The sequence below is a fragment of the Hyperoodon ampullatus genome, assembly GCF_949752795.1.
Source record: "Hyperoodon ampullatus genome assembly, chromosome: 8".
Classification (NCBI taxonomy): Eukaryota; Metazoa; Chordata; class Mammalia; order Artiodactyla; family Ziphiidae; genus Hyperoodon; species Hyperoodon ampullatus.
Genome location: NC_136921.1, coordinates 7993791 through 8008032, shown reverse-complemented (window position 1 = coordinate 8008032; position 14242 = coordinate 7993791). Strand labels below are relative to the sequence as shown.

Genomic DNA, 14242 nt, shown 5'->3' with positions numbered 1-14242 from the left:
CTGTTGTACAGTATGTAATAGAGCTGAATAGATTCATACTCCATGACCCAGCAGTTTCATTCTTAGATAAATACCCAGCAGAAAGGAATACATATGTAGAAGAATGCTCATAGCAGCATTATTCATAATAGCGAAAACTAAAAGCAACCCAAGTCTCTATCAACAATAAAATGGATAAATTGTGCTATACTCTTACAATGGAATACTCCACAGCAATGGTACAGAGTAAATTCAGACGCAACATGGATGAATCTCAAAAACACACTGAGCAAAAGAAGCCAGATACACACACAAAAAATACATACTGTACTAATCCATTTATGTAAAGTGCAAAGAAAGGCAGAACTGACCTATGGTTATAGATTACAGAGGTCAGAAAAAGCAGTTATCTTTGGTGAGTATAGAGACTGAGGAGGCACAAGAGAAGCTTCTGGAATTCTGATTATGTTCTATTTCTTGAACTGGTGGGGGAGGGAGGTGTTCACTTTATAAAAATTCACTGAACTATATGCTTGAGCTTTGTATACTTTGTGTATTTTATGCCTCAATAAAAAAGTTTATTTTAAAGAGCGAAGGAGTGCCCCAAAAGTGGAAACAACCCAAATGTCTATGAAATATATTCAGCCATGGAAAGAAATGAAGTACTGATGCAGGCTACAACATGAAGGAACCTGGAAAACATTTTGCTAGGTGAAAGACAATCACAAAAGACTGTACATGTATCATAAGATTCCATTTAAATGAGATATCCAGAATAGACACATCTACACAGACAGAAAATAGATTAGTGGTTGCAGGCAACCTGTGGTTAGGAAGGTTGGGGAGAAATAGGGAGTGACTAAAAACAGATCTGGAGTTTCTCTTAGGGTGATGAAATGTTCTAAAATTGATTATGGTGTTAGTTGTGCAACTCTGAATACACTAAAAACCATTGGATTGTACACTTTGAGTGAATTGTATATGAACAAAATCTCAAGCTGCTATGAAACCAAAAGCCAAGGGTTACTGATAACTGTGGAATGATTAAAACCCCATAGGAAAAGGCTGTACCGTGTGGCCCTATGGCATGATAGTTAAGAACACTGATACTGGAGTCCAACAATGCTCTAATCCTAGCTCTGATGTTTACTGTGTGACATCGGGCAAATCGTCTAACCTCTCTGAGCCTGAATGTTTTCATCTGTAAAATATGAATATTAATAATATCTACTCCATAAAACTTACGTGAAGGTGATTCATTTAATCAAGAAATAGTTGAATATCTTCCATTTGCCAGGTCTAATCAGTGATAACTGTTGTTATAATTGACCAGGAGATTTTGCATCTGAAGAGTCTTTACTCCATTTTAGTGATAGAGGTGACAAGTAAATTTGAGAGTGTGTCCTGAGGACGGGACATCTTTGCCCTACTGTACCACACCAGCATCTATTGCAAAATGCAAAAGAAATGTTCATTTTAGTGCCACTAAGTTATTAATATTGAATTATATACTGCTATTAAGAAAAGGAAGTATGTAATACATTTACAGAGGATTTCCATCCAGAAGTACTAAAACTATGAACAATTGATGATTAAAGGATCGGCATTTAGTTACCTAGAAAATTTAGCAGTTCAGCATATTTTATATGAAAACCGAGTCATAACCGCAATTGATACATAGATAATTTAAAAATAGAAAGTGACCATTTGTTACAGGAGTGCGTGACAGGGTTTTTATTTCAGTGAATATGTATTGTTCCCATACATGGTCTTAAAATGTGTGTTCTGCAAAGTCACCGTATAATCCTTTTTAAATGTTACATTGAGAGTGCTCATAGCCTTCAGGAGTTGAGAAAGAAGCAATTATAAGTTAGTCAAGTACCTGACACTAAGGGGCAAATCCCATAAAGTAAGGGTTAAGAGCTTAGTTTTGGGAGTCTGACCTGCCTGGGCCTCAGTTTCCTCATCTGTAGAAAGAAATCTGTGTCATAGCATTGGGAGCATAGAGTGAATTAATACAAATGAAGTGCTCTAACAAGCAGGCAGTTGATACGCTCTTGTTATGGGAGAACCAGTATGGTGGATTCATATCATGAATGTGCATAAGTTATGGATATGATTTTTGCTTAACTTTTCTGAAGCTTTAGGGAATTAGAAAACAGTTTCTCCTTAATGCAAAGAGATTAATTAATGAAACTGAGTAATTAGATCCCGAAAGAGCTGATTAGGTATGGTGAAAAAATAACGAACCCAAACAGACTTGCCCAGAATGAGAGAAAAGCCACTAAGGGGTTTTGTCACCAGGATATAAAGCTTTTAGCAGCTTTTAAATCTCAGAATTCAAGGTGACTATGAAAGTTGCTTTAATTTTAGCTGAAAGGGAGGTTGGGATTGGATGAAGCAGTTGTTGATAAGTTAACATTTTGTGAATAGGCATTTAAATACGCATAGATGTTTATATTTGAAAACTGTACATCTCTTTTAAATTTGGCTTTTAAGAGTCTAGTAATTGTTTTGTTAATAGAGAGGCTTTTTAAAAATAGAGAAATCCACAGTTGAGTGTGAAAACATGCTGAAATTTGGTTTTCAAACTTACATCTTTGGGAAGCCAGTCTGCTGGAATCCTACAAGCCTCCCTGCGCTCCTGCAAGCAAGAGAAATAGGTTCCTCATGGTGACCATACGCACTGAACCTCTAAAGTGGTGGCAAAAGCCTCAGGCTGCTACAAACTGGAGTCACATTTCTGGCATGGAAATAGTTGTTTCCTATTCAGCAGAGGTGGGGTATGCCCAGTTCCTGCTACTTCGTTTACTGAGCTCACCTTCATAGAACTTGCCTGCAAAGTGCTGAGCTGCTGTCATCCTCCGGGACAGGTGGCCGATGAGCTGCTACCTGCTCTTGCTGCCTGCTGCCTGGGGTGGCCAGTGGTGCTTTTCTCTTGCTGTGTGGTGGGGAATCAGGGATAGGGTGGGTGCTGAGGGGGAACACAGCACTTTGTTGGTGTTTCTTTATTTTAAAAAAACCCAAAACTGTGAAACAAGTAACCCATTTATGATATAAAAATTAGAATTTTTATATAGGCAGAAAGAGAAAGTTATAATCCTACCACTCAGAGAAAACCATTGTTACCATCTTGATATATTTCTTTCCAGACATTTTTAAGCCAGTTTACGTTTTTTATTTTATACTTTTTATCTTTATTCCTCTTCCAGCCTTTGAAATCTGGAAACATTACCAATGTGTATGATGTAGAAAGGAACAGTCCCCATATCCTCAGCCTCCAGGGATCATCACTGGGGACATTTTAATTCTGTTCTTTGTAAGTGGTAACCCTCTCCTGCCTCTGTTGGCTTGTCTTTCTTTTAAAATTTGTAGCTAGTTTTACTTAACTGGATTTTTACTTTTTAAACTTTTTTCTTTCCTTGACTTCAACCTCTGCAAACCTTTTTTTTTTAATTTTTGGATAGAGAATGTTGAACATGCACAAAAGCAGACAGAATAGTATAATGAAGCCCCTTGTTTCCCTCTCGCAGCCCTGTCAACCCTGAAGCCATGGCCAGTCCACCCCAATCACATCCCACGTACCCCACGCCCCACTCCCAGCCCTTACGTGGACCTGCTAACTTTGTAACTGCCTCCAAAGGTCCTCCTCGGCCCTTCTGACTTCACTCTCTTTTGGCAATGAGGAAGGATCAAATGCCTTCCCTCCTGCCCTCAGAACTTCTCATGAGCCGGTACTCGGCTCCCTGTCGCAGGTCTGACCGGCTGACCTGGGCTTTCCCCGCTCCTGGAAGTTCCCAGACGTTGGGTGTGCCAGCCTCACATGTTCAGCTCCTCATTCCTTTCCTGTTAATGAAGGAGGCCATCGCTCAAATCATTTGGAAGGGGAAAAGTGGAATTTACTACCTGGGTGTTCCTCTTCCATGCTGTTCATATAAATTTAAACTTAGATTCCTGAGAATTAGATTGAACATGACAAAAATTGCTGTGTGGGCAGTTTAGTTGAGTACTTGCAGATTGATAGAGCCCTTTGTAATAATGAAGGAAAAAGGTTCTCTAAGCTGCTTGGTTCCAGAAGGTGAGCTCACCAGTTAAGGAGTTTGTAACTAACGCTCCTCATTAACCCTTTGCTGGGTGGCAAAAAGAAAGTACAAAAAAAATAGTCCACAGACTCTTCAAATCCTGGCCTTCAGGAGAACCTAAGAAATCATCTTGTACAACCCCTTTCTCATGCCTGGGGACCTTACAATGCATTCAGATTTACTTGTCCCAGAATTTTTTACATTGACTCCTTTTAAGCTTTTGAAATATTCTCAAACCATCACCACATCATGGCCATGGACTTCTGCCATGGGTGCTGTACCAGTGGTCAACTTTTGCATTTGATTACATAACCAAATACCACACAGAACTGGAAGACGTCAGAGTTTGAGTTGTCCCTCTTACCTGGCAGCCCAATCAGTGTTTCCACCAAAGTCAAAGGGAATTTGCTTACCCCAACTAAAAGATGGAGTTTGTTGTGTGACCACAAGGTGATCCAAGCCCAATTGCTTCTCAATGATGGAGTCTGTCTCTAAAATTCAGTGGGATCAAAATAAGGTCAGGACCTGCGTTCTGGCTGGATGTGCTGCCCTACATGAGGCCCCTCCTCGCTGGGGATGTCTGGACAGCAGAAAGTCCCTTCCTCTCAGTCCTCTTGGTTGTATTACCCTTTCTGAGCTTTCAGAACACTGTTTTCTCACTCTCTTAAGACTCACGTTGTTGGGAAAACTGGCCACATGGTCAAGAGGGTGACCGAAGCAAGAGCAGCATGTTCCCGTCATGCAGACTGGATAGAAACCAGTCTGTGGGACAGGAAGCCCAATATCTGTTGCATGTGTCAGTGTGTCTAGTAGGTTATGCTTCTTTTCATCATCTACCTTTGTTTACCAAATGTATTACGTCACTGAAGGATTGCTTAACTTGATTTGCCTGTCTGTGCCATTCCTGAGAGATTGTGGTCTTCTTCAGGCTTACTGTTTTCAGTCCAGTGTGACCTTGGGTGCATTAGTAGAACCATGGTATGCAGGATGAAGGCGCTGACAGCGTGAGGAAGTGAATATGGTATATTCAACTAATGTCATTTCTCTGCTTAAAACTCCCCAGTGGTTTCCCACCATACTTGAAATAAAATCTAAATGCTTCGTCCTGGCCCATCAGGGCATCTCTCATTGGGCCACCATCTACCTCACTAGCCTCTTAGCTTCCAATTCTCTCCTTTCCAATCTTCTATTCTTTAGATGCACCCAGCTTGCTCCTACCTTCAAACCTTTGCTCTGGTTATTCTCCTGCCCGGGATGCTCTCCCCCATGTGACATCCTTTTTGTACACACAGGTCTCAGTCTATTTCCTCAGAGAGACCTTTCCAAACTAAATCCGAGGTAGGTCCCAGGCATTCTCATCACCTCACCCTGTTTTTTGGTTTTTTTAAAATTTATTGTTATTAGTTAATATTTATTTATTTGCCTGCATCAGGTCTTAGTTGCAGCACATGGGATCTTTGTTGCGGCATGCAGGATCTTTTGTTGTGGCACGCGGGCTCTTCGTTGCAGCATGTGGGCTTCCCTCTAGTTGTGGCACGTGGGCTCAGTAGCTGCGGCACACTGGCTCTCCGGTTGTGGGGCATGGGCTTAGTTGCTCCGCAGCACGTGGGATCTTAGTTCCCTGACCAGGGATCGAACCTGCGTCCCCTGCATTGGAAGGCAGATGCTTAACCACTGGACCACCAGGGAAGTCCCCTAACCCTGTTTTATTTTCTTCAAAGTCCTTTTTACTATGGTAAGTAATCTTATCATTTATTTGTTTGCTTATTGTCTTTCTCTCCCCACGAGAATGTAACCTCCACGAGAGAAGGGAGCTTGTCAATCTTGTTTACTTGTATGTCTCCAGGGCCCAGATAAGAAAAGTACCTGCCACATAGTAGGAGCCTAATACGTATGTGTTGAGTGGCTAGTTGAGTGAATGTAGGTGGTTATTAGGAGCATGTCTGGGAGGAGGATGTTGAGGATTACGATAGTGACTCACAGCCAAGCCACAGAGCTATTTAGCCCGAAGGAGAGAAGATCCAGGGGGCTACGTGCTAACTATGTAAACATTCAAAGCTGGTGCTATCCCCAAAGTAGAGCCTGCCCTGCTGGAAGAGATCTGCCACTTCACTCATTTCTCGAAGCCAGACTGCTATCCTCTGAGGAGATGGGCTTGTTCTGGGCAGCCCCATGGGGTAGAACTGGGCCACCAAGTGGGAACTCTAGGAAGATGTATTTTGGCTCTATAGGGGGAGATTTTTTTTTACATTGTCATTGCTGTCTGAGGGTGGAGTGGACTACACTAGCGAGTAGTGGTTTCTCAGGCACGTCAGGTGTGCAAGCGTAAGTTGGACACACTCTGGGAAGGCCCGGTGTGGGGAGGTATGGGGGTCTAACTCTACACGGTTAGACCAGGCAGGGTTTACAAGCCCTTTCAACCCGGAGCGGCAACAAGTCTACCCTATGTTTTTATTTTCTTATTCATTCAGTAAATGTCATATACCAGCTGTGCGCTCAGGCTTTCCCCCGCCCTTCATGCTTCCGCCTTACAGGGTTGGGGGTGGAGACACCTACCTCAGGGCCCCCTTGCAGTGAGCGGTGGGGGTTTGGGGTCGGGGGAGGGCTGCAGGGAGGGTGTCAGACGCCGTAGGAAGACACAGAAGTCGGGAGGGGGGAACCTGGTCTAGGTCATCAGGGAAAGCCTGCCAGAGGGCGTGGGCTTTACACCGTGGTCTGCAGAACTGGTGTGGGTCATCCGGAAGAGAAACGGGAAAAACACCCTGAGGGAGAAGAGTGTGGAGCCTGATGGGTTTGAGCAGCTTAAGAAGTTCTGTTACAGTTTCTGGCACTTAAGGGCTTGGGGCCAGGAAAGTTGAACGTGCTCAGGGCAGACCCACGTGGTAAAGAATTTTGTCACTATTACTTCTTTGTGAAGCAGTGATAGAGCACAGTGTGCTGGGGGAGGGGTGGGAGAAACAAGCCGGGGGGGGCTGGAATGGTGGCAGAAGCCAGCCCAGTAAGGCCTCGGAAGCCGGGTCTGGGCTGCGTGCCCGGGGCAGTGAGGGCCCCGCAGGGTTTAAACAGTGGAGTGACAAGGGGACTTGTATTTTGGAGACAGCACTATCCTCAGTGTGGAAAACGGGTTTGAGAAATGGCAGGGAGAGCCACACAGAGGTTGTCAGATCGTCCTTGAAAGAAGCAGTGGTGGCCCTGGCTAAAGTGGTGATGTGGGAAGAAGAGAGATGAGCAGATTTCAGAGATGTTTGGGAGGGAGTTCAGTGATCGATCAACACAGGCTGAGACAGACCTGGGGTTTTTCAGTTTGGGGCAGTTGTGGCGCCTTTTTTGGTTTAGTGATGATCCCATTTCCTGGGACAGAGAACACAGGAAGAGAAATGGTTTTGCTGGAGCTGGGGACTTTTGGAGGCGTGAGTCTGAGGTGCCTAGGGGACAGCTAAGTGGCAGTTCCCAGTAGACCCTTGTGTACGTCAGTCTGGAGTTCAGGTCTGGGCTGATGGCACCGACTGAGGAGCCTAAAGCACAGAGTTGATGCCTGAACTCCTGGGAGTGGATGAGACAGCCCAGGGAGAAAGGGTAGGATTGGAAGAGAAGGCAGCCAGGCATGCCAGCATGTAAGGAACAAGGAGAGGAAGAGGAGCCTGAGAAGGGGGAGGCACCCAGAGTGGGGCCTGGGGCCAAAGGAGGGAGAAATCACCAGGCCCCAGATGCCCTCTAAAGGTCAGGCCAAGACACGCCTAAAAAGGTTTGGACATTAGGGGCCTGGACAGAAGCAATTATTTTTTGCTTTTGCTAAATGAGGTATATTTAGCAACGTTGTTCCCCTATATTCTGGACTAAAAGGGGTGCCCCTACTGGGTCAAGAAGAGCCTCTGTCACCACAGTCCAATCTCAGCAGTGGGTAAAGGTGAACTCAAGTGACCGACGTCTGGAAGGCCCTGGTCTCACTCCTGGTAAGGGAAGCGTGATACTTTCCCACCTGTAATAGCCTTGACCCTTTCAGGTACTTAGGACAGTCACTCTGCCACCAGGTAGAGATGACTGTAAACTAGAAATGTAGAAAGGACCTGTTAGATCTTAAGGACTTATAATTAAATAGAACTAGAGTTGATGGCTTAGTGGTTGTTCTGTAATCAGTCCCTGTTACGAGTGGCTAAAGAGATTGGCAGTGGGAACCAGGATGTGGCTGCGAACAGGGCTGGGAGAAGTCTCAGACAGGACTTCTGAATCCATAGCCAAGAATGTGGCTTCTATTGAATCATAAGAGATAGGGAGAGATTTCTAGCTGTGACCCACTGAGATGAAAAATTGGGTTGTATCATCTTGTCCTGGAGTTACCGTGACAGTGGTTGGGGGGCAGGGGGTGGTAATAAAAGGAACAAAGGCTCTGAGTCTGACCTGGTTTTGAATCCAGGGTTTATTGCATACTAGCCAGGTAACCTTAGACAAGTGACATGGAACCTCTCTGAGCCTGAGATGATTCATTTGTGAAACACGGTTTATATGGCTATTGTCAAAGGTACATTAATGTGTGTGGAGCCCCTGGCACAAAAGAGATATTAAGTAAATGGTCACTACTGCCATCCTTATCATTTTTTCATCATTGTCAACATTACATTCATGTAGTTGTTACAGATTACAAAACACTTTCACATGTTCTCACTGAAGTAAAAACAGATTTCAGCTCAATTCGCTCCCACAGAATGAGGTTTTGCAACCTTCCTCTGTCATAGCACTGGTAATACTGTATTATCACCACATTGGTGTATCTGCCAACCGCATTAGACTGTGAGCGCCTTAAACAGAGGGATCCTCTGATGGATGCCCAGTGCTAGAGTAATCTAGTGGGTCCGTTTCCATGCATCGTGGATCCACATAAGGAAGCACTTTCTTACGACCAGAGCCCTTCAGAAGTAGAGCGAGTGGCTTCAAGATGTGAGCTCTCCCCAACCCCCCGCCGGGGGTATGCCAAGGGCCACCTGGCAGGGACATAGTTGAAATGTGGCTGAGCTGATTGCGAGGCTGGCTTAGAAGAGATGGTTCTTAAGCCCCTATTTACATCCTGTTAGTGCTTTAATTGGATGAAGCAGTTCCGGTGTCCACTCAAGTTCATTCACAGGAGCCTTTGCGGACTTCCCTGGTGGTGCAGTGGTTAAGAATCCACCTGCCAGTGCAGGGGACACGGGATCAATCCCTGGTCTGGGAAGATCCCACATGCCACAGAGCAGCTAAGCCCATGCACCACAACTACTGAGCCCACACGCCACAGCTGCTGAAGCTTGCGCGCTCTAGGGCCCACGTGCCACAGCTAGTGAGCCCACATGCTGCAACTAAAGCCCTTGCGCCTAGAGCCTGTGCTCCGCAATAAGAGAAGCCCCCGCAATGAGAAGTCTGCGCACTGCAATGAAGAGTAGCCCCCTCTCACCGCAACTAGAGAAAGTCCGCGCGCAGCAACGAAGACTCAACGTGGCCAAGAAAATTAATTAACTAAGAAAAAAAGAGGAACATTTGCATGTGTTTTAGTTTGTAGGCCCTGTGCACAGTGAGCCAGACGTGGCCGGCCTTGAGGACTCTTCCTTCCTGTGCTTCCCCAGCTCTTCAGAACTCATAGGACTCACCTTAACCCCAGTAGATGAATATTTTTTAATGTAAAAAAGTTTTCAACGTATAATTTTATATGGAAGACAGTGCGTTTTTAAACATCAAATTGGTCCTGGATGTTTTGGCAGCATTTACTACATAACCTTTTGGATTTATATTTTCTCTTTCATAGAATAAAAACTTCAGTGCCACTACCTCAGGAGTTCTGCAAGTTCACATTATGTAAATATATGTAATAAAATATTTACTTAGGGTTTCCATAAAAAAGGTCCGAAGGAGAGAATAAGAGAGCTTCTCTTTGCTGGTTTTAGAGGCTCTTCTGGGAATTCTGAAATTTAAGCCTCTCAAATATGTTTGGATTGTCCCCCTTCATGTTTTATCTCCTGTAATGAACTCTTTGTCAGTTTGTCAATTTTGACTAAGGACAGAAAGTTCATGTGTAGTAACAACACACAGACTGAATTTAAAATTATGGTTTATATCATGATGTAATAATCCTTCTCTTTTCCTTTAGTCAATATTTACCTGTTAGGCTAGTATATTATAATTCTGACTTCAAAAGAAGACACTTTATTTTACCTTCTCCAAGTGTTGGTTTTAGATACTTGTAATATCGAAACTGGGAGTTGTTGAGCTGTCTGAGATGCTTGGCCACATTCTCTTAGGGTTGAGTTCCTCGATCATTGCGGGGCAGGTTTCACTGCTCCCAGTGACCCAGCAGCACAGCTGCATGGCTCACATGATGAGGCAGCTGAACTTTGAGCCACGCTGGTTTTCCTCAGCTTTCCAGACAGCCCTCTCCTCTGTGGGAAATAAGTCTATTCTGTTATCCCATAGCAGCCAGTATTTCTTAGATGAACTTGGGTTTTCCCTGATGTATTAGTGTTACAGGACTGGGTGGAGAAACCCAGTGCTGCCCTGTAGGAGTGTGAGACAGATGAGAGTGGGGAATCTTAAATTCTTTTCCATCCCAGAACCTCTTATTTTAACCACCCCAAGTTTAAACATTTTTCCATTTTAAAAACAGGGAAGAATCATCCCCCAGTGAAGAAGGAATAGGAGGACAATAAATGGCTACAAAATTTGAGGCTAAAATGTGAGATACCTTAAGACTGATTATCCAGGTAACCAGAGGAAAGAGTGGTGACGTGTCAGTAACTCTTCTGAGTCAACTTGGAAATCAGTCAGGATTCTTTTAGTGAGAATTCAAGTTCAGCTGGATCCTGGAGTTCAAATGAGGTCATCATGATTCTCCCTTTATTTCTTAGACCTATTATTTTCTATATTGGCATGATTGTGTGGCAAAAATGTTTCCTTGGCAGCTCCAGTCTAGGGTCCTGGGAGAGAGACCCTCTTTTCTGAAGCCCATATCAATCCCTGAAAACAGGCTCAGAATAAATCTATTGATACTTGAGTCACATGCCTGTGCCTAGACCAATCACTATGAACAGGAATGGAGTATAACGGAATTCCATCAAGCACATATTTAAATTATAAGCAAATTCACCTTTGTGCTTGTATCATCAGTGTGCTTCTGTCTGCCCATTATGCTTCCTCTCTGCAAACTATATGCCATTTCACGTGTGTACTCTTTTCCATATTCTGTCCATTATGTGCATTTTTGTGTGTGTATGTTTGTGTGTATATAATCACATATACTACATCTGATAGATGATTTATGGGATGTTCAAGAGGAAATCTTAAATGTGTAACCTAACCAGCCCCCAAGCCCACTTTAGGTATGATTCCACCAGCCTGAGTCATCTGACCATGTCTCTGGTAGAACTCATAGAGAAGACAGGGCCTGTTGGAAAAACAACTCTACCAGGAAGGGAAAGGGCAATTCTAAAATGGAAAAAAAAGTAGGTCTTTTACCACAGTAGGCAAACAAATTGTTGATTCGTTCACTCAACAAACATTGAGTGCCTATGGTGTGTCAGGCATTCTTCTAGGCACTGGGCCTACAACAGTGGACTTGACACAAAAGGCCCTGCCTTACTGGAGCCTGCACTGTAGGGGCAAACAGTAAACACATGAGCCAGTAAAGATGTGCTGTGATATCTGATAGTGAGGAAAGCTCTGAAGAGAAGACCACGAGACGCATCTTCAGTTATGGATTAGGTGCTTTAATAGTATAGTTAGGGGGAACAGAGGGCAGAGAATCTCTTCTTGTCCTGGGATTCTCTTTCAGTTGACCCTTATAAGGTAGGAAGGATTTTGATGGGCAGATCCTGTTGTGATTATTATCCCAAGTGTAAGAAAAGGCATGAGCCAAGCAAGCATCTAAATGGGATGAGATAAGATACGTTCTGGGAATGGAAAGCAGTTTCCCACAACAGCTGCATAGAGAGCATGTGGAGGATGAGCCATAAGGCTGGCGAGGTGGACTGAGGCGAGCCTGTGCAAGGGCACGCGTAACAGGCTAAGGGGTGACATCACCAGACCCATGGTTCCGAGAGGGGTATTAGCAATAACGTGGAGGGCTAGGTGGGAGGGGATGGAATCAAGGTAGGAAGGCCAGCCATGGGGCTGAGGAAGGGCTGTGGCCGGGATAGACAGGAAGGGCAGTGCTTTCAGGGTCAGGGTCTGCAGGATTTAGGCGTTAATTCCTTCTAGTGAGCTGTAAGGATTTGTTCGTCATCCAAAATGAGTCTTCTTTTACAAGCCTGCTGATGTTTACTCAAAGACAAGAAGCCTTTAGAAATGGTAAACATTTGTAAAAATGGTTAATGTGATAAATGATTAATGGGATAAAAATGGTTAATGGTTAATGGGATAAAAATCTCATCGTCTGTTGGCGCACAATGAGGAAAGTAAATATGGGGCACACCTCAGTGGGTAAGTGGAGCACTGGGCCAGCCTGAAAATGGCAGCCTGTACTCCAAGCCCTGTGGCCTCTGGGAGGGACATGCCTTCTCGGCATGGATTCCCAGGAGGGCTTGCCCTTGCCTTCCATGCCAGGCTGATTAACCTTCTTGTGCATCTACAGGCAACTTTGAAGTGGGAGTTCACATTGCTGACGTCAGTTACTTTGTTCCTGAGGGATCCAGTCTGGATAAAGTGGCTGCTGAGAGAGCTACAAGTGTCTACTTGGTTCAGAAGGTAAAAATCAGTTTCCAGTTTCTTGGATTGAAAGATGTGCTTCTATTTAATCATCTTCCTTTGTTTGTTTGTTTCTCCTTAAAAACATCCATGAGGGACAGCAATCTTGTCTGAACATCTTTTCTCACATCTAATAAGATCTTTAAAAAATGGTTTTCCCTGGAAAAGTGTTTGCCCTCGGTTATTGTATGTTTTCCTGTTAGGCCCTTGTATGTCCAAGAGGAGCCAGACTGGGGCGTTCTCAAGGCAGGACACAGGCACTCATCTCAGGCCTTCAGACTGGCCCTGCCATGTAAGTAGCTCAGACAAGTGGTCAGCTTCAGAAAGAAACGAGGAACTTTCAAACTGTTGTTCCAAAGTGGGGCTCAGCAAACTCGGCCCACACTGGTCACAGTTTTTATAAAGTCTTATTGCCATACAGTCACACCCATTCATTTACGTAATGTCTGAGGTGATGTCACACTACTGTAGGAGAATGGAATGGAAATTTACTAGTGGCCTTCTAAGACAAAGTTTCGAACTCTGGTGTAAAGAGTGGGAGCTGATCTGCTCTTGACCCGCCCTTTACAAGATAACCTGGTACATCCCAGAGATTCAGAAGCAAAGGGAGCCAAGTCTGGGCTTTTCCTCTTAGTCCTGATGTTGCCTCTCTTGGTAAGTCACCGAGTCTCTCTAGACCTCCTTTGACAAGTACTTAATGATGAGTGCCAGTCATCTGCCAGGCACTGCCCTAGGCCTGGTGGTGAATAAAAGACCAAACCTGAGTTATTCCTCCACTAGAGCTCATGAATTCTTCTCCAGGATTCGTCCTCCTCCATTTGACAGTCTGTCCATCTGCTTATTTGGCTCATCTTACATCACTGACTGTATCATGACTTTCACCTCCTAACTTCCTTGAATCTGGTGATCCAGTTTTGGATTGCTACATACACTGGCTTGAACCTTCCCTCCTCCCATGCCCTTGGGCATGACTTCTGATGTTTGCACTTTGACTGCACTTAGGTGAGGGGTATATCCCCTCCATCTACCCACATATCCCATGGCCTTCTGGCAGCTGGGAGCCCTTTACCTGGCCCCGTCTCTCAGGGGCGAGAAAGCAGCCCAGGTGTCAAACCTGCTCCATTCTGGGAACTTCCAAATGTCATCACCTAGAGAAAGGAGACAGCTACCCAGTCTCCCTCCACTGCCTGCTCTGACTGGCAGCTCCCACTGCCAGCACGCCTGTGTACCCACACAGCTGGCAGAGGAAAAGCCAGGCTCTGAGCACTGCCCTCACTTGCAGCATGTCCTGGGAGGTCACTGTGCTTTGGGGTCCTCCCTCTCTAACCCCTGGGAAAATTCAGCCTGCTGCCTGCTCCGGATGGAAGTATCTCGTGAGGTGCCAGGCTGTAGGTGTGAGAACACCAGCAGCATAGGGATCCTGGAGAGGCCCTGGAAAGGTGGTTCTCTGAGCCCCTGACCTTTATGAACCTGCAGAT

General features: G+C 44.8%; 1 protein-coding gene across 1 annotated transcript in view; it reads left to right on the top strand.

Moving 5' to 3' along the window:
- The window catches only part of DIS3L2 (DIS3 like 3'-5' exoribonuclease 2), a 377502-nt gene that overhangs the window by 248060 nt on the left and 115200 nt on the right, over positions 1–14242 (top strand). The window contains exon 11 of the mRNA XM_079710102.1: positions 12652–12764. Within this exon, the coding sequence (XP_079566228.1) occupies positions 12652–12764 (113 nt within the window). The remainder of the gene's footprint in view (positions 1–12651; positions 12765–14242) is intronic.